The following is a 19329-nucleotide window of genomic DNA, read 5'->3' as shown; positions in this document are numbered from 1 at the left end:
AAAGTACTAGATAAAATTGTGGACACACAAGAAAACTTTTGATACAAAGTTTTGGAGGTTATAAGTTACTGAATTGGGAGTAATTGACCCACTACAAGTATTGTGAGTGCAAAATTTGAGTTTTTTTTTAGCTCAACCAAACCTACTTGTAGAAAATCAGAAACCAGAATTTATTGTCAAATAAGAGATGACATCTACAAATGATAGAAATAGAAATACCCCTGCTGTAATAATGAAGGATAAGAATTTGGAACTTCAGAAAAGTGGAGATTCTGCTCAATCAGAGGATATGGATATGACTGAAGAATATATGGCCTTAAAGGAAGAGATTGATGGATATGTTACTCATATATTAAGTGATATTGATGAGGAAGCTAATTTGGGTAATTTGGCTAAGGCTATCCAGAATTCTACTAGTAGTATGACATCAGTTCCTAAAGCTTTGAAATTGTTAGGAACACATTTTGAATCCTTAAGAGACCATTATGAGAAGAATACCTTTAAAATTCCATCACATAGTGCTATATGTTTAAGTTTATTGGCTGAAATTTTATCGATACTATGTACAACATTGGGTGATATTAAAGAACGAAATGCGCTTAAGTTTCGCTTATTATCAAATCGCTTTGATAATTTACAACATTGGGGTCAAGAATATATGCGGAATTTAGGAGGTGAAATAGGACTCGAATATAATGAGAGAATATCAAATAATAACACTAATGTTGATGATTTGCTATCTTTAGTGAAAACTATTATTCCTTATCAAATTAGTAAACATGGAGAAATTGAGGCCATTGATCTATTATGTGAAGTTGAACAAATAGAAACATTGCTAGAATATCTACAAGATATGAATGATGAGCAAGTGGAGCGTATAGTTCTGTATTTACAACAATTATCGCTATATTCTGCTTCTAATTCGGAATGTCAAATGTATTTAGTACTTTGCTTTGAGATTCTACTTAAGTTTAGAAAGTACACAAGTGCAATTAGGATGGCCTTTAAGATCAATGAAGAACGTGATGAGAGTACTTCACGTATTTTACGCGTCTTACAAGACCTTATTATACATAAAAAGTCAATGTCGGATTCAGGGGCTATATCAGAGAATGAAGTACCATTGACAAGTATTGTAAAGCAAATTTCATTTCAACTTGCTCGCTTTGGAAGTCCAGTTCCACTAGAGAAGATAATATCTTGTCTTAATTCTAAAGCTCAATTTTCAGATCAAGAACTAGACATAATTCAGCAGATATTGTCTAATGAATTGTTGTCCAAGCATTATCGCTATCTAGGAAAGGAATTAGATGTTTTAGAGGCAAAAAGTCCTGATGATGTATATAAAACACATCTAGAAGAGAGAAACAAGAATTCTAGCAGATCTATGGTCGTGATTGATACTGCAAAGCAAAATTTAGCTTCTACATATGTCAATGCTTTAGTAAATTTGGGTTTTGGTTCAGACAAACTTTTGACTGTAGAAGATTCTACTTGGCTATATAAAAATAAAGATTCCGGAACATTAGCTGTTAGTGCTTCATTAGGAGCAATATATCTGTGGGATATTGATCAAGGATTAGCTAATATTGATAAATATCAATGGAGTAATGAAGGATTTACTAAGGCAGGAGCTCTAATAGCTTTTGGTTTAATGTCTACTAGAATTCAAAACGATTGTGATCCGGCTCTAGCTTTATTGTCAGAACATGTAGAACCTGGAGATGGAACAGCAGAACTAATGGCTGATACACAAAATGAAGTAATTAGATCTAATTCTCCCAATTATACTGTTAAGATGGGAGCTGTACTTGGACTAGGTTACTCTTATATTGGGACTGCTAGAGTAGATATATTGGAACTCCTCATACCTGTTCTTATGGATCCATATTCTAGTTTCGAATGTTCAGCTATTGCAGCCTTATCTTTGGGATTTGTATTTGTAGGGACAGCAAATCAATCTGTTGTTGAAGCTGTATTAGATGTGCTCATAACTCTTAGTAGCCAAGAACAATCCAAAGGATCTGAAGGTAACTCTGAAAATACAGCACTTTTAGATGATCCATTAGCTATTCTGTATGGTATTTGCTTGGGATTATTATTTTTATGTAAAAGGGAGATTATTGATCCTACTCTTGAAGCTCTAAAAACCGTAACACATCATATAGGCTCTTATTGCGAACAGACAGTTATTGGATGTGCATACACAGGCTCTGGTGATGTTCTTCAGGTTCAATCTCTTCTTAGAACACTTGCTCAACAGAAAACTAACAAAGATCAACAATTAGATGATACAGATGAGGATTTAGATGAAGATAGCAATTTAGTAGCTCTAGTATCAGTCTTGAATATTGCTTTAATATGTATGAGCGAAGATGTAGGATGCGAAATGGCTCACAGAATATTTGATAATATTCTACAGTACTCATCCATTATAGTTAGACGAGCAATTCCAATTGCACTTGCCACTCTTTCTATTGGAAATCCGAAGCCTATTGTTATTGATACTGTATCCAAATTAACTCATGACGGTGACTCGGATGTTGCATTAAATGCCATCTTTGCACTGGGGCTCATAGCAGCTGGAACTAACAATGCACGTGCTGCAAATCTATTGAGACAACTAGCATCTTATTACAGTAAAGATTCAAATGCTTTATATGCAGTTAGAATAGCTCAAGGGCTTTTATATATGGGAAAAGGTCTTGTTACAATAAATCCCTTGTATAATGATAGATTTATTTTCAACCCAATTAGTCTAGCTTCAATGATATCAATTCTTCACTTGGGTCTCAAATCTAAAACTATGCTCTTTGGCAACTATCACTACTTGATCCTTAATATTATCCCTGCAGCTCTTCCCAGGATGGCAATCACGCTTAATGAACAATTAGAACCTATACATGTTCTTGTAAGAGTTGGACAGGCTGTAGATACTGTAGCACAAGCTGGAAATCCCAGGAAGATTACTGGATTTCAAACCCATAATACTCCTGTTTTACTTGGATCTAATGAAAAAGTTGAAATAGCTGTTGACGATGAATACATACCTTTGGTAAACATTGTAGAAGACGTCACAATTATCCACACTGTAGAAAAAAATCGAACTTAGGGACTAATTTTCAAAAAGATATTAAGTACGAAAGAAAATCATATGTACATAATTCCTCCAAACTTATTAAGAATAAACTAATTTACTAAAATTCTAAGGATAAGGAAGAGATAACTTTATTAAACGAAATCTCATTAAAAGTGCACTTCTCACTTATAATTTTGTATTGTTAGTACTACCTAGATACAAAAAAAAAGAAGGTGCCATTCCACAAGTTCTCAGTCTAACAGACGTTCACTTTATCATACATGGCTACTTACACATAAATTATTTAAATTGCTTATTAATTTCAGATATATCCATTTCCAATAATAGTTTGCAACCGTACAGAAGCTGAACATAATTCGTAATATTCTTGAATATTGTTAGTGGGAGGACAAAAAGTGTTAAAATTTGAGTATACCACAAGATATCTTGATGTATATTCTAAAATAATAAAAATATCCAAATTCACCAAGTTAATTATTCAGAAAAAAGAAAAGACCACGAACCAGGAAGAAGTTGTATGGGAGGAAGGTCAGAGATAGAATAGTATATATAACTATATATAGTACAATTATCAGGAGCTTTGCAATATGTAATACACACTTATATAATGTAATAGCTTCAATTTTTTGATAGTTACCCCAGAGTTAATTTGAGTAATTTTATATAACCAATATTAGTAGAAAACATTTCATACAGAGAAAGTGGTCAGAAAATACAGAAATATCAAAGCTCAATATCAACATATATATACATATTCAAATCTATTCTATCCACTTATCCTTTAATCCCTTTACCCCTTATTCCCCGCAAACACTTATAATTGTTCGTATCCACAGTTTGCTATATATAAATATTAAGAAAAATAAAACTAACTTCCTAATATGTATATATATTTAGAAGTCGTAAAGTGACTTACAACTGAGTATACTTTTAAAAAACTACAAAAAGAATGTCCTTGTAAAGTAATCTCACTCCTTACCTTAGAAATAATGCATCCTTGTAGATACATAAGCAGCCAAAATAGTTCATTACATCCATGAGACGCAAATAAAATTATTTTGTTTGAATAATACATATTTAATACAAACCACATATCCTTCGAGTTGTCTTTGTGAGATGTTTTTCCATACATGTGACTTGCCATCATATATAACCAATGACCTGCTATGTCTCCAATCAGATATATCACAGTCAAATAGTATAAACTAGATTTTAGTGTTAAACATGTTAATATCAATGCTAGAGTACAGCATCTATCTATTATCATGTCTAACATAGCACCAAATTTAGTAGATTGGTTGTACAATCTAGCATAGTGGCCATCCAATGCATCCATAAGCTGGCTTATACAGTAACATACTATAGACAAATAAAAATATCTGCATGGTAAGAAGACTGGTGAGAGTCCCAGAAATATCCTTGTATATCCTAGAAACAGAGGTAAAATTTAACAAATTCCCACTATACAGAATTCTCCTCTTTCTAACCTATTAAATTCGGAATATAAATAAGGATATCACACTTCGCATAGCTTTTTTCCATATCAGACAATGTTTAATATTTTATTATTATCCTTTTATAAAATAAAGAGTAATCAATGAACTAAGGAGCCACTTTTAGTCTTATTTATCTAGCGCCTAATTAACACTAATAATCTATATTGCACACCCCTTCTCTTTATATATCAAAAAATAATTCATATCTCCACCTTCTATTCTCACTAAGTGCATCACATATCCATAAATTGAAAAAAAAAAAAAAAAAAGCTCAACTTTAAACGTCATTCCAAGATTACACTTAGAAGAAGGGGATCACACTTAAATTGTCATGAGACACAGATGTCGACAGCGCCATCCTTGGAGTTTTTAGATTGTATTCCTATCTGGCAGATTTACTTTCTTCTCTTTCTTCCTTTCCCCTCTTTCCCCCTTTTCCCTACTTTTTTTTTTATTTTTCTTTTTTCTTTTTTTTCTCTTCTTTTTTTTTTTTTTTTTCTTTCTTCTTTTTATTTTTTTTTTTATTTTTCATTTTTTATTTTTCTCTACTTATTATTTCTCCAATCTCCTAATTAATTATATTGTTAACAAAGTTTATCTTATTCTCATTCCACTTTAATATTGATTACCCAAGGCTAAACACCAAAATACTAAAATCTCACTTAGTAATTATGAAGTCCATAAATTTTATTTATACTATCATGAAATTCTCTAGTAATATAGTGTATTGCTTATGAATTACCTTATGAGAATAAGTTAATTATTCCATATTCGCTTCACAATTTACATTTCTATACAACACAACTATATACCAAGTTTATGAGAATCCTTTGAAATGCATAATAATCATTTGTAAAGTTCCCACAATTGCATATATCTCACTACTTTATATTAAATTTCGGAGCACAGTTAAATTTTCACATATTCTCAGACAAAATAAACTAATGGTAAATGAGTAAAAATCAGATGTTTACTTCTATATGACTTTCCATACTTAAATCCTAGCATTCAAATAATTATTTCATTTGACTGTTGGTCTAATGCAGTATTCCTTCAATACTTGTCTGAATTTTGCTTTGCTTGATTGAGTAACAGGTACTGCACATAATAGTTGAATGAAATGTTTCATAACTGGTGATAATGGTGGTATTGTAATATTAGGTGGTAATTGTACATCACTACTTCCCTCACTAATTCTGGTACAGCTTGCATCTATTTCCCAAAAACTACTTTCTACTATATAATGAATTGACTTTTTGATAGATTGCGCAACTGGTGAGCTAGAATCTACCATATTGTTGCAAGAATTATTAGAAAAGCTAATACCAGAATTATTGTTACTACTATTACGCCCATTTACGCAAATTCTCAGTCCATCATTATGTGAGATCACTCCTCTAGCTCTATTGTTGGCATAAGTTGCTGAAATAGTTTGTATTGTTGGTGAAGATGTTTGCTGAGACTGATGTTGATTGTAAATATTTGATGATTTCAATAAGGATGGAAAATACAAGTATGGATATAAGGGTGAAATAAAATATGAAAGTAGAAAATACCTAACTGGTATTCTCTTCAATGTCATCTCCAGTAATTGCTTAAAACTATTTACATCTAATATCTGTCGAATTAAAAATAGAATATCTGTAATTACTGAAAATGATTCTGAACTGCTATTTGGGTCCATCATAATAGTAAATATAGTGACTAATAATTCAGTTCCCCAGACAGAGCATAATAATATTCGCTCTAATATTACTGAATTAACTTTTGATAGAGAATAGAATTCTCCAAATAAATATCTTAATGTCACAACAACCCAGCGTTGATTTGTTACAACTCTAATTGTTGCTACACTTTCAGCAGAAGTTGCTGAAGATATTGTTTGTGTCCCTGCAACCATCCCCCCACTATTTACTGAGTTAAATGAAAGGGATGAAAGGTTTGTAGATTGAGTTGAAACAACTGACTTTGTCATTATAGTCGAAGAGGCAGTAGTTGTTCTCGAAGTCATTGTAGATGAAGAAGACAACGTATTTGCCTTACAAACATTCTCAGTACTTTGTTGTTGTTGTCCAACACCAATAACTAGTGTTGTAACACATCTAGCTATCAAATACTCAATAAATACTTCAAGCTCCAAGATTGGAATCCCGTTGTCTATAAACGGTAAATATCCAAGTCGAGCAGAAGACTTTGTAATATCTGATAGGTCTTTACTTGAAGATGAAGCTACAAAATAATTGTGTATGTGTTGCAGATATAACAATAATATCAAGCATAACCCATCGTGATATTCAAAAGAACAGCAATGATTGCATTGAAATTTGTTCCTTTGTATAGAATTATAGCAACTGTCTTGGTTGATTGTCTTCACAAAACCTTGACAAAATCTAACTAGTTTATCTAATTCAGAATATGCTGAAGATATAGATTGAATAGATGTTAAATAATGGCGATCATAGTTGTAACCACTATTTCCAAAACCAAAATTCATCACTCCAGAGACACTGTTATTCTTCATAACCCCATTGCTGCTATGGCTTGCTCCATAATAAATTAAACATCTCATAATAGGAGGTACTGAGAAGGTCCCCAGAGAATTTATACATGATAGCACTGGTTTAATATACAATAAATTGTTCACTGGTTCAATAAATGTTAATCGAACCATCATTACTGAAATTGGTAATATAAGACATGGAAACAAGTTACATATACAAGCACTGCTATCAGAAATTGATGTAGAGCAACTATCAGAAATATTTTTTATTCCATGAACTAAACCACCTCCTACAAGTCCCCCAAGATTATGATTAAGAGAAGCTGCATTGCATCTCAAACAAGTGGTAGGAGATTTAAGCATTGAATTTGATACTGGAGGAGATGTTATAGACTCTAGGAGTATTTGATACATTGACGAAATATTTGAATTAACTCCGGCTCTCTTATTAATTATGATACTACCACCAATACCGAAATTATTTTGGAAGTGAGTTAAATGTGTTCCATTTGCACATCTACAGTTACTTGAGAAGCACTCAATAGATACATCATTGGATAGAAATTTGAATTCATCATAACCAACAATATTAAATAAGTCAGCAATTTGTTGCCTCTGGTTACTGTATAACCTTGGAAGTTGTATAACACAGGATAAGAGTGATGAATATGGATGATACAAAAGTGAAAACCAATTTGGAGATATTTTCACTATTTGATGGATAATAATTCTAATTTTGGGATAAAATTTCTCTAAAAATATCTTTGTTATGTAATTTGAAGACTCATTCCATATTTCATTGCCACAAGGAGCACTGTGTAAATGTGATTTTTGGCAATAGTCTAAAATATTATTATGATCAAATTTGTCAGCACCTATTGTCAGCATTGCATAACTATATGGACGCAATTTGGATGGAAAAATTGACGAAATTAAGACTTCAAGACCATGGAGTAGTAGGTATAATAAAACTAGAATATCGTGTTGACCATTCAAATAGTTAGGGACTTTATAATGTCCACATTGACTGCATATTTGATTTGAAATCCTCACCTGTAGAAATTCAACAATATTATCATACATTACAGAGTACTTTTCCAATGTAACCTGAACATACATCTTCCACTCATATAGGTACAATTCACTGTGAATTTCTCCAGTAGAATCATTTGCATCAATATAACCCTTGCTCATATAGTTATCTTCAGGTACATCCTTAGCTAGTAAAAAGTGAGAAATTCCAATACCCAGTGATGCCAAGACAATCAAATAACTCTCCAATGTCATAGTAGGGGTATTTATACTAGCAGTTTCGGTAGAAAACAACTTGTAAAATAAATCTAGGCTATTTGAAATCATGAAGTTTAATATATCAGAATTGCAACATCGCCTATGATATGATAGCTTTAAAAGAGCTACAGCTCCTACATGATCTTGTTCCAAAGCCAATGGATATAACAAATCCTCTTGTGGTAGACACAATGACTTAAATACAAATTTAAAGCACTTCAAAAAAAATAATTTGGGTTTCCTATTAAACCACATTGAGCTAACCCCCATCAGAGTTATCAATGTACATAGTAGTTGCCTATAAAAGCTATCTTTGTTTCCTTGCTCCTTATTTGTTGAGCTAGATATTTTATGATCCAAATCACTCTCCATTTCATGAAGTATCTCAAATATACGATACAAATTCGCGTCAAACAACTGCTTTATAAAGGTATTCTCAGAGAGTATTGGAAGTGATCTAGGTATTGATCCATTCATTGATTGTTCAATAGATCTTTCCTCATCCTTTAACAATACCTCTAAAGTCTCATTCATAGTTTTTTTCAAGTGATCTTCGCAACTATCTGCTATTTTGTCGGAATCTCCATCATATTTATCATCAGATTGGTATGAACTGAATCCACGTTTTAAAACTGCACTAAAGGCATGTAAAATAGCTTCTAGATTAACAACTAATTGGATATCGCTAAAAGACAAGTTGTCAGTCTTTTTTAACTTTAGAATTTTGTCATCATGACAATAATACAGATAATAACCATTTAATCGAAGGAATACATCCTTTAAAAATAATTGAAACGAATACAACGGTAATGGAATATCCATATCAGAAAGCGGACTATCATTATCTATCTTAACATTCACCATATTTTCAATACGGGAATAATAGTGAGGAAAGTATATCATATTTCTTAATGCATCACGTACACTCTCCCTAGTTCTTAAGTGTTGGTGCTTCTTCTGTAGCATTAAAAGCAGTAAGTGATCTGAGTTACCATCATTTAAATATAGCTGCTCTGGATACTTTCCTAGGTCTACAACAGACCACACAACATATCTTAATGTATTAATTAAACCAACACTACCAATATCTGGTAACTTGAAAATATAGCTTCTTTGTAACTCCTCGTCAACCTTTTCATATTTTGGAGATTCCATTATGTTAGACCATTGATTCCCTGCAATAAACATCAGGAACATGTGAGCCTTAGGTAAACATGAAGCTGTTAAGCGTAGTGCACACCCAATACTTTCCCAAGCACTAAGAGATACCAAGATATGCTCCTTAGAGCCTGTTAATATTAAAGCAAAGAGACAATTCAATAACTGTTGAAGGTGTCTCCTATAGCAAAGAAGGAGATTTGAGAAAGTGGTCCATGTTTGCTTATCTAAGGAACTAATAGGACCTGATACTTCTCCTAATGAAGACGTACTTACTTGAGGTGTTGCCCCACGTCGCTGATTTGAAGCACTAACTGTTAACATCACTGACTGATCTTGAGTAGCTGGTGAAATCATACTTGATGATTTTTGTGGTCTTTTTAAAGATGACGATGCCTTATCCATTGTAACGCAAGTTAGCTCCACCAATTGGAATGCACAACTTCTTGCTAACTCTGTTCTTTCATTAGATAAATATCCAATACTATCCATCTGTAGTGGAAATCTTCTTTGAGAAGGGAGTCGCAGTAATTCAAGCAATATTAAAAAAGGAGCTATACAAGTAGAAAATGCCTGACAAAACGATGATAAAACACGTAGCCAGTTGGAATCTGATAAAGATAATATATCTAAATTGGAATCAAAGCTGTATGCGAGTTTTGACAAAAATGTTGTTGACTCTATAAGTGAATGAGAGACAACAAGCGAAGCAGCCAGTTGATTCTTTGCAATCAACAATTGCGAAGCCACATAACCTTTATTTGAAGATGCTTGAGGATTAAAATGAACCAAGTAGTTCATCAGACTTTGTGCTACTTGGTTACTTATTTGTGGTCGTAGTAAAGGAGTAAAGCATAAATCTATTGTTTCCATTGACTCTACGACCAATAATTTATTTGTAGAGTCCATTTCCATCTTATACATGATATCTTGGATTACATTTAACCAAAGCAAATACAAATCTACTGCTATTGGTGCTATGAAATCTGCTAAAAAAAGAGGGAAGAAGTTGCAGTGAAGCAAAGATGTCTCTTCTACTGCACTATTCTTAAATTTATATGGCATGCATGAGTACTTTATTATAACTTCAATTGAGTCCTTGACGGATGGATATATAACTTGAACAATATTTTCCAAGATTGTTCTTCTGCTAGGTGATAAAAGTAGCGTCTTTTCACTTGAAGTTGTATAGATATCAGCCAAGTTTGCAAGATATCTCAGATATATAATGAAATTACCAAGTTCATATTTGTTATTAAATGGATAAGGTAAAGCAGAGTCACTTGTAAACAATAATACTCTTGCTGGAATATCTTCTCTATGAAAAATAAATGGTTGAGGACCATAATTATTGAGGCTCTTGCATATACACTCAATTGAAGATACAATATTATGGAAATACTGCAATGGACTATCACACATTAAAAATAAGATACACGTACATAAACTCATCAATACAATGATATCTTCATGATCTGATATACAAATCTGCATAAATTGCGTCAATTCCATACTTGTTCTTGTCAACGTAATTTCCATTTGGTCATTAGAGGATAAAATAGCAGAGCTGTGGCGTAGTAATGACTTACATAAATTCTGAATGACAAACATCAATACTTCACTCTTAGATGGAGTACTTGTCCCTTCATTATTCTTTGTTAAAGGAAATAAAGATGGTATTAAATTATACAAGAATAGAACAGAATATGGATTCTGATATAGTCTGTATATAAATGAATCTGTTGGATAATTTGCATTCCACTGCAATAGTAAATATGCTAAGCCTTTACTACATGAATGAAATGCTGGATTATCCTCCATCCTTGAAATATATGCTTCTACTGAGTCCAAGTATTCTCTCTCTTTCGTAGCAACATTTTTTGTTATTGATACCAATAATGTTTGGTCAATTGCTATCTTTCCATAGTGACTCCTCACTTTTGTATGACCTTTTTGTTTCTTTGTACCTTTGTTCATATTTTCCCTTTGTATTTCTGACCAAATCTACAGAAACCTATGTCTTATATATCAAAAATCCGTATAATTCAAACAGATAATATCCTAACTTAATTCTTACAGTAATTCCTTTTTAATTGAGTCTCTATCAGAAAGAAAAAAAATCTTGGAATAGCATTTATAGACGCGACGATTCAAAGGTAAATTGTTTAGTTCGTGTATTATGACCTTCTTTATCGATGGACTCAAGTTGCTACCATTTATTATTGCAGTCCTTTTCATAGAAGTATCAAATTTACCGTCAATTTACTCTATTCAGGATAAAAAATTTAAAACCCAAAATTGAATTATCCAAAGATAACCGTGATTAGCGTAGTCAAGCCTTTGGGAGAGAGAAAATTTGTTATTTCCCGCCTTTAGTCCCCGCTCTGACAATTGTATCATCCCTCAAGACTTAGAAATAATTACCGCAAGTTTGATATTTAACTACTCGGAAAAAAAGTACCTTTTAGTAATTTGAATAATTCATACTCCTAAAATCTTTCATAGTTATTCTTATATATTTATGTGTTATATTAAAAAAAAGTTAATTTGATTGTATAGTAGTTGTATAGACAAACTTTCAATATCTTAATCATATTAACACATCTTCGTACCAGTATCAATAAAATAGATATTATTTATACTTCGAGTATTTTTATTTATGTGTGTGGTTTCCATATTTTTATTGCCAAATATCTTAGTTCTCCCTCCATTTTCCTCCAAATGCCTCAATTTATAACAGTAACTTATTTAACCACAATATTATTAACTCTTCTTAATAGCTATTAACAAAATTTTGTTTATTATAACCCTTTAATTCATGAATTACAGTAATGTATTATTTTATCTAATAATATCCTTTATAGTTTCAATATGATAAAATTATTAATATTTCATAAGTAAAGCTGGAACTTTTATAAAATGGTATATACAGTATTAAAGAGTTCAATATATAAATATTCTCTGTAGTTAATTTTTATTAAAAGTAAAATGAAGATTTATGAATATTATTGTTTTACTGATACTTAAAAATAATAAAAGTATTTCAACATCTTGATAAATGAAATATTGCATGCATGCAGTTAGTGCCGGCATGCTTTACGTGCAAGAAATTTTCAATTATATTTTGAGACATTATGTTATCAATTTAAATATATCTTATTTAAAAATACTCTAAAAAATCATTTAAAAAGTGGAACATTTAGGTTAAAGTTTACTTAAGGTATTTTATAAGTCATATATCAAATATATGATGAAGACATATTAAAATTTATAAAAAAAAAAAAAGTGTTATTAAATATATTTCAGATCATAAACAGAAGTTTAAATAGATGCTGAAATATCAAAAAAAGATATTTAATCAATAATAACTCAAACTACCCTATAAAGCTAATATGAATTTATAGCGCCCGATGCACACATTTTAATTGTCTCCACTAGACATCATGAAACTGCATGGAAATTCTTAGAGCAAACAAAATAATGAACAATTTTATTTCTAAGATTTCTAATATTACAATATTCTCACATTTCATATTGTTATTTGTGTGGCTTAGAATATATGTATGCTCTGAAAGTACTATTAGTAACGATTGGATAGGATTTGAAGATAATAACCCTAGTAGTCTACAAAGTATAGTAAATTTTGACGATCATTCTGTAATACAATCTCTTCAAGATAATGAAATTGTTATGGATAAACTCGGATATGAGGATGAATTGAGCAAACAATTTGAGGCTAATAAGATATTTGATAACTCAAGAACATTAAATGAAATAACTACAAAGTTACAGTTAATATCAAGTACTAATCCTGATAAATCAGGAAAGAATTTTTTTAACAATCAACTGAGTCAAATGATGACTTTTAAGGTAGAAGAAAATGATAGACATATTGATTCAGATATAGAAGTTCTCATCACGATATCTTTACCATTTTCCATTTTTGAGGGACACACTATAGATTATCTCATTATATCAACTCCTCCATTATATACATTACCTCTAGGAAAAAGGGTATGTCGAAGTGTTGGATTTATGAAGGATTTTAGTAATATAAAAAAAAGTGAAGAAATAAGAATTAAGTGTATTACTGTCACTGCAAATAATCTACTCTACTTTGTTATACAAACTGAAACAGAAACACCTATCTCAGCCCCTGGTACACATATGTTTATATTAAAAGTGAGGACACCAGCTGAAACCCATAAAGTTTATAATGATCCCAAAAACTTTTGGTGGTTAGCTAAAATAAGATTTTCAAGTGGTCACTACATAACTAAAGTATTTGAAAATTCAAGATTATTACAGAAAGCAGAGTGTCAGTGGAGTCCCTGGAGAAAAGAAACTGGATGTAGTTCTACATGTAATGGTGGAATAGAAATATGGAGACGATCTTTACTTTCAGGTAAAGATGAGGAATTTTGTGGTGGAGTATATCAGAGTAGGGAATGTGCTACAAATAAATGTAATATAAGCTGTCAATTGGGAATGTGGGAAAAATTAATCGATTGCACCACAGAATGTGATGCATCAATAAATAATGGTAAGAAGATTGAAGTAAGAAGAGTAATTATGCTTAATTCAGGTAAAGGCCTTCATTGTTCAGAGATATATCCTTGGAATGAAGAAACACAAACTGGATGGAACCCAAGTTTAGGTATGGTTGTTAGATATTCTGAATGCGAATCAAAATATCAAAAAAGTTGTAATGAACAAATTGGTTGTAGAGTCGAAAAAGAAAATTTAAGAACAATACCATCTAATTATCCATGGGGTCCTTGTCCATTTCCTTGTGGAGGCTTTGGAAATATTACAAGTCTTGTACAAGTAGCTCATGGTATTCCAAAATGGGTTGGTGAAAAATTATTCCCTGAAACATTTGAATTTCCATGTAAAAGTAATAAAAAACCAATTATTGAACATACACCATGTAATACTAGACCATGTGAGGATTGTATGATATATCTAGAAAATTCTGAACTAAATACTATAACAAATGTTTGGATATTCTTCCATTTATTCCAAGAGGCTGATGAAATACGTTTTATATTACCAAAAGGATTCTCTTTTCCAGTTTATAATGAAGTTGAGTTATCATTAACTAAATATGATAATAATAAAGATGTAAATATATCAAATAATAAACCTTGGACATTATTAGATAGTATTAAGTTAGCTATTGATTATAAAGGAAATAGAAAACAAGAAGTTATAAATAATAATGTGAATGTAACAAATAAAGATTGTCATATTATAGCAGCTTCATTTGGTTCAATAAAATCTTGTAATATATTATCATCTAGTAAAGATAATTCAACAATTTTTACTGAAGCATTGTTATCTTTAGATAGTACTGTAGAAGCTACCAAATTTAATTATAATGAAGAAAACAAAAATCAAAAACCTAATTGGTTTATTATTCCTATTAATATACAAAGTGCTGAAGGATTATTATTACCAAATGGAATACCAAATAAAGAACAATTTAAACTCCATACACGGGGTTCAAATTCATTAAAAGAACCAGAAGAACTTATATGTAACCTTCAAACAAAGATCAATTTTCCACAACCTTGTTTAATTAATGTTTCTCCAGTACGCAACAGTGATTGTGAAAATTGTACAAAGAGAAATATATATGATATAGAAGCTTATAAATTATTTATACCTGAAAAAAATGGTGGTGCATGTGTTGTTCCAATTGATGATAGAGTACCAGAAACAAAAACTAAAATTTCATGTATTCATGTATGCCCAAAAGGGAAACAATATAGAATGGGTACAATAAAAGATTTAAATAAAATTGAATTTAAATTTAATAACAAAATAAAAGAAAGATAATACACTTCAAAAATAAGTCATCATTAATATATACAATAATTTCATATTAATATTATATTTATAATTAGTGTATCATCATTATTTATAAATTAATGGAATATCATTATCAGTGATTTTAAATATTAATGAAATTATTATTTTAATTACAAAAATATAATTAATTATTAATAATTTATTTATTTTATTTCATTCTATTGTCCCAATCATTTATCAATATCAAAGTATACAAAAAATATTAACCTCTATGAATACTTTCAAGCCTTACAATATATTACTATTATTTCCGTGATAATAATGAAGAGTCTTCTTCTTTTGATAATTCTAAGTCTTGTCCTACAGTTGACTGAGATTCAAGCTCTGTTGCAGTAGCAAGCTCATCTCCAGTACCTCCAATTTCAAGAACATGTAAATAATTTTCACCAATATATGAAATATAAATACCTGAAATTAAAGAAATCCCAATTATAATAGAAAAAAATGCTACTGAATTACCAGTAAGAATTTTCCATTTTGATAATAATACAAGTATAGCTACTAAAAAGGCAATATCTTTTGATATATGTAAGTAATTACATAAAATAAATATTTTTGTCGACAAAATACTACCAGTATTTACAGATGTTAATCCCATTGCACCTACTAGAAGTGCTAAAATAGCTGATATAAACATTAATATAATTAGAATACCGAAATCCCTTTGAACAATATCTACTATATCTGGGAAGAGCATCTTAATTAGGAATGTATAATTTGTTGTAGCAGCACCAATTGATACAATTAATTGTAACAATGCAAGTACTGATAGAATAATGCACCATAATTCAATACATCGCCTTAATGAAAGTAATGGATGAGTCCGAAAATAGCTTAAACAAAAGTATGCACCCCCAGTTTGACTAAAATGTAACCACAACCGCGGTGGAAATAAATTTAACATCTATTTTGAGATAATCAAGTATTATATAGTTTGTTATTTTTATTTTATTAAATAAATATGTTTATTATTATTAGCCTTTAAATTTCTTTAAAACTTTTTAAAATTGCAGAAATCTTCATGCTCTAGCGCCAATTTTTTTCTTTTTTTTCTCTTTTTGCATGCACTATACACACCTAATAACTTTTTTAAAATCCCAAGAAAAAAGAGAAAAAAAAGAAATCTTATCTTAATACATTTAATTAAATTTATTAGTACTTATATATATTACATAATATTTAAAAATAAATATTATCAATTTAATACACAATAAAAGTATTAATTAATTTTAATTACTCCAATATTATTTTTACAAATAATATTAATCAAATAACTTTAGAACTTTCTCAAGATTTTCTACAGTTGTCTTTATACTCATTATCTCTGTATCTTTAGATATACCTAATATCTTAAATAAATTCTCAATTTCTAAATCATTAAGTTTATCATTACCTAGAGAACTTAATCCATATTTTAAAGTAGATACATCAATATTATCTGAATTGTTTATATCAAGTGATTTTAACAAATCCCTAATCATATCTACTTTTGGTATATCTTTTCCAACATTTTTACTAATAAAATTCTCAATATCCTATCAAATAAACAAGTAAAATTAATCTTATAATATTCATTAATCAGTCTCTAATCAAACTTACAACCAAATTTAAATTAGATTTATTTAAAGTTTCCATATATTTAACAACTTCTTCATGACTAAAATTAATTAGTTAAATTCAAAATTATTATATTACTTAATTATATAAATCCATACCTTACATAATATCCAGCTAATACTAATAATTCATGTGCTGATTTTGAATCATAATTATCATCACTATTTATATCACATATAGATGCACAATTCTTTAACTAAAAGGTTCATTGTTAAAAGTTTTATAAAATTATTCTTAATAATTAAAATCTTACCTCTAATTTTGGCATATTATTCTATTTTATATTAATAATATCTTAAAAATAATTATTTTATTATATCACACATATTAACAGCTTAATTTAATAATAATTACACCCATCAAATTATATTTCTTAAAAAAAAAAAAAAAGTGAGATTATTTAATAAAATAAATATATAAAAGAAAACAAATAAAAATATTTCATTTTAATTATTAGTTATAAAGATAATAAGAGAATATTATTAGATAATTTTCAATTACATAAAAATATCTAATAAGAAAATAAAATTAACTAAAATAAATAAAATAAAATAATAAATACTTATTATAAAAAAGGTGGAATAATTTTATTTATTTAAAAATTTATTTAATATTTCTAAATATTAATATCTATCAATTCTATACTAATTTACTATAGGCTTAATAATTTAAGTAGTATTACTTTTAAATGGTATTAATAAATATTAATACTTTAGATCCCTTATTCCTTATAAATACTAAATAGAAATAATACTTTAATAGATTCCTATAGGAGTGTAATTACATTTTGTTTTGATACATTATTTTACATTTAATTATTAGCTTAATCTTAAAAATGTTATTTATAATATTGAAATTAATAATTTAAGTGTTTATATTTTAAGAACAAAAAAAAAAGATTAGAAATATTAATAAAGTAAATTTTATTTGAAATATGTTAAACTATATTATTAATATTGAATAAAATCTCTAATTATTTTACTTTTATAACATTAAAATCATAATTATTTTAGAATAATAATGAATTAAAATTGATATATAATTTTTGTTAAAATAATATCTAGTCATATTTGTAATATAAAGTTTTGTAAAAATATAAAGTAATATCAAATAATATTACAAATATTGGAAATAGGAACTAGAATTTAAATATATATACTAATTATTAATATTATCTTCATTATTATTCAAATAATAAATTATTAATTATTAGTATCTAATATTTTTTTTTCTATAAATATGACAATTTTTGTATATTAACTAAAATAAGTAATTACAATTATTTTTATAGTAACTAAAACTTATTAATATATGACCTTTTTTTAACTCATAAAATCACATAAAGAAGATTCAATAATACTTAAGTAATATTTATATTGTAATATTGATTGTGTGAACACACAATCAAAAAGGTGCATTATTAAAAAGAGAATCACAGAAGATACAAATACTAATTAAAGCTAACACTTATATTTAAGCTATATTGAAATATTTAAAGTCAAAAATATTACAAATTTTATTTAATGAAAATTAGGAATATTTATATTTCTTCAGTTTATATACTATACTTAGTTTATAAATACCCAAACTATGAGATAAAGCAAACCAATATTCTACTACCTCAAAAAATATCAAGTCATATAAATTATAATACTTTAATTCCTAATCAGTATATTTTTAATTTATTGGAAATATCGACTTTCAAATACTCCTTTGTTGAATTAAAAAGGCGATATAGGGATTATAGGGATAGAAGAAAAAAGAAACATAGAAAAATAAAAAAAGTGAAAGGAAAAGAAGAAGAAAAGGAAAGAAAGGAAGAAGAAAAGGAAAGAAAGGAAGAAGAAAAGGAAAGAAAGGAAGAAGAAAAGGAAAGAAAGAAGGAAGGAAAGGAAGAAGAAAAGGAAGGAAAGGAAAAAGAAAAGGAAGGAAAGGAAAGAAGAAAAGATAGAAGGGAGAAAAAAATGAAAAGGGGGAAAAAAGATAGAAGGGGGAAAAAAATGAAAAGGGGGAAAAAAGAGAAAAAAGAGAAAAGAACAAGAACAAAACAAGAAAATGACAAGACAAGAGAAAGAGTGATAAAGAGGTTGGGATTATTGCGAAAGCACAATGCAGATAGTATTCCAAGTATATATGATCTACATAGTCAAGTACTGTCTCTTTCACATAATAATGACGAATTGCAGAGTCAAGTTGAAAAATTACAAAAAGAAGTGGAAGTTTTAAGATCTTCATCAGTACCACTAACACAGGGAATAGGAGGAGAGAGAGTAGGAGTAGGAGAAGGAGTAGGA

At 29.1% G+C, this 19329-nt stretch overlaps 7 protein-coding genes across 7 annotated transcripts in view; 3 read left to right on the top strand and 4 right to left on the bottom strand.

The window, feature by feature from the left end:
• Nucleotides 1-187: 187 nt before the first annotated feature.
• Nucleotides 188-3112, top strand: cand_021290 (proteasome cyclosome repeat family protein; the record flags this gene model as incomplete). The annotated part of the gene is made up of 1 exon (XM_067212359.1): nt 188-3112. The coding sequence occupies one exon, from the start codon at nt 188-190 to the stop codon at nt 3110-3112; it is 2925 nt and encodes a 974-aa protein (XP_067068993.1).
• An 856-nt stretch (nt 3113-3968) lies between these two features.
• Nucleotides 3969-4436, bottom strand: cand_021280 (phosphatidylinositol synthase; the record flags this gene model as incomplete). Its single annotated transcript, XM_067212358.1, has 1 exon — nt 3969-4436. One exon carries the CDS (start codon nt 4434-4436, stop codon nt 3969-3971), a length of 468 nt encoding a protein of 155 aa, XP_067068992.1.
• Nucleotides 4437-5617: 1181 nt separating this feature from the next.
• Nucleotides 5618-11521, bottom strand: cand_021270 (uncharacterized protein; the record flags this gene model as incomplete). Its single annotated transcript, XM_067212357.1, has 1 exon — nt 5618-11521. The coding sequence occupies one exon, from the start codon at nt 11519-11521 to the stop codon at nt 5618-5620; it is 5904 nt and encodes a 1967-aa protein (XP_067068991.1).
• Nucleotides 11522-13024: 1503 nt separating this feature from the next.
• On the top strand, nt 13025-15385 carry cand_021260 (uncharacterized protein; the record flags this gene model as incomplete). The annotated part of the gene is made up of 1 exon (XM_067212356.1): nt 13025-15385. The coding sequence occupies one exon, from the start codon at nt 13025-13027 to the stop codon at nt 15383-15385; it is 2361 nt and encodes a 786-aa protein (XP_067068990.1).
• Nucleotides 15386-15662: 277 nt separating this feature from the next.
• Nucleotides 15663-16322, bottom strand: cand_021250 (uncharacterized protein; the record flags this gene model as incomplete). Its single annotated transcript, XM_067212355.1, has 1 exon — nt 15663-16322. The coding sequence occupies one exon, from the start codon at nt 16320-16322 to the stop codon at nt 15663-15665; it is 660 nt and encodes a 219-aa protein (XP_067068989.1).
• A 358-nt stretch (nt 16323-16680) lies between these two features.
• cand_021240 (uncharacterized protein) lies at nt 16681-17303 on the bottom strand (the record flags this gene model as incomplete). The annotated part of the gene is made up of 4 exons (XM_067212354.1): nt 16681-16953; nt 17018-17075; nt 17134-17231; nt 17289-17303. 4 exons carry the CDS (start codon nt 17301-17303, stop codon nt 16681-16683), a joined length of 444 nt encoding a protein of 147 aa, XP_067068988.1.
• Nucleotides 17304-18558: 1255 nt separating this feature from the next.
• The window catches only part of cand_021230 (uncharacterized protein), a gene marked incomplete at both ends in the record, with an annotated part of 1104 nt that continues 333 nt past the window's right edge, over nt 18559-19329 (top strand). The window contains one exon of the mRNA XM_067212353.1: nt 18559-19323. Within this exon, the coding sequence (XP_067068987.1) occupies nt 18559-19323 (765 nt within the window). The remainder of the gene's footprint in view (nt 19324-19329) is intronic.

This window comes from Cryptosporidium andersoni, assembly GCF_001865355.1.
Source record: "Cryptosporidium andersoni isolate 30847 chromosome Unknown contig_16, whole genome shotgun sequence".
NCBI lineage: Eukaryota > Apicomplexa > Conoidasida > Eucoccidiorida > Cryptosporidiidae > Cryptosporidium > Cryptosporidium andersoni.
The sequence above is the reverse complement of the archived record's forward strand: the minus strand, read 5'-3'. Positions and strand labels throughout refer to the sequence as shown.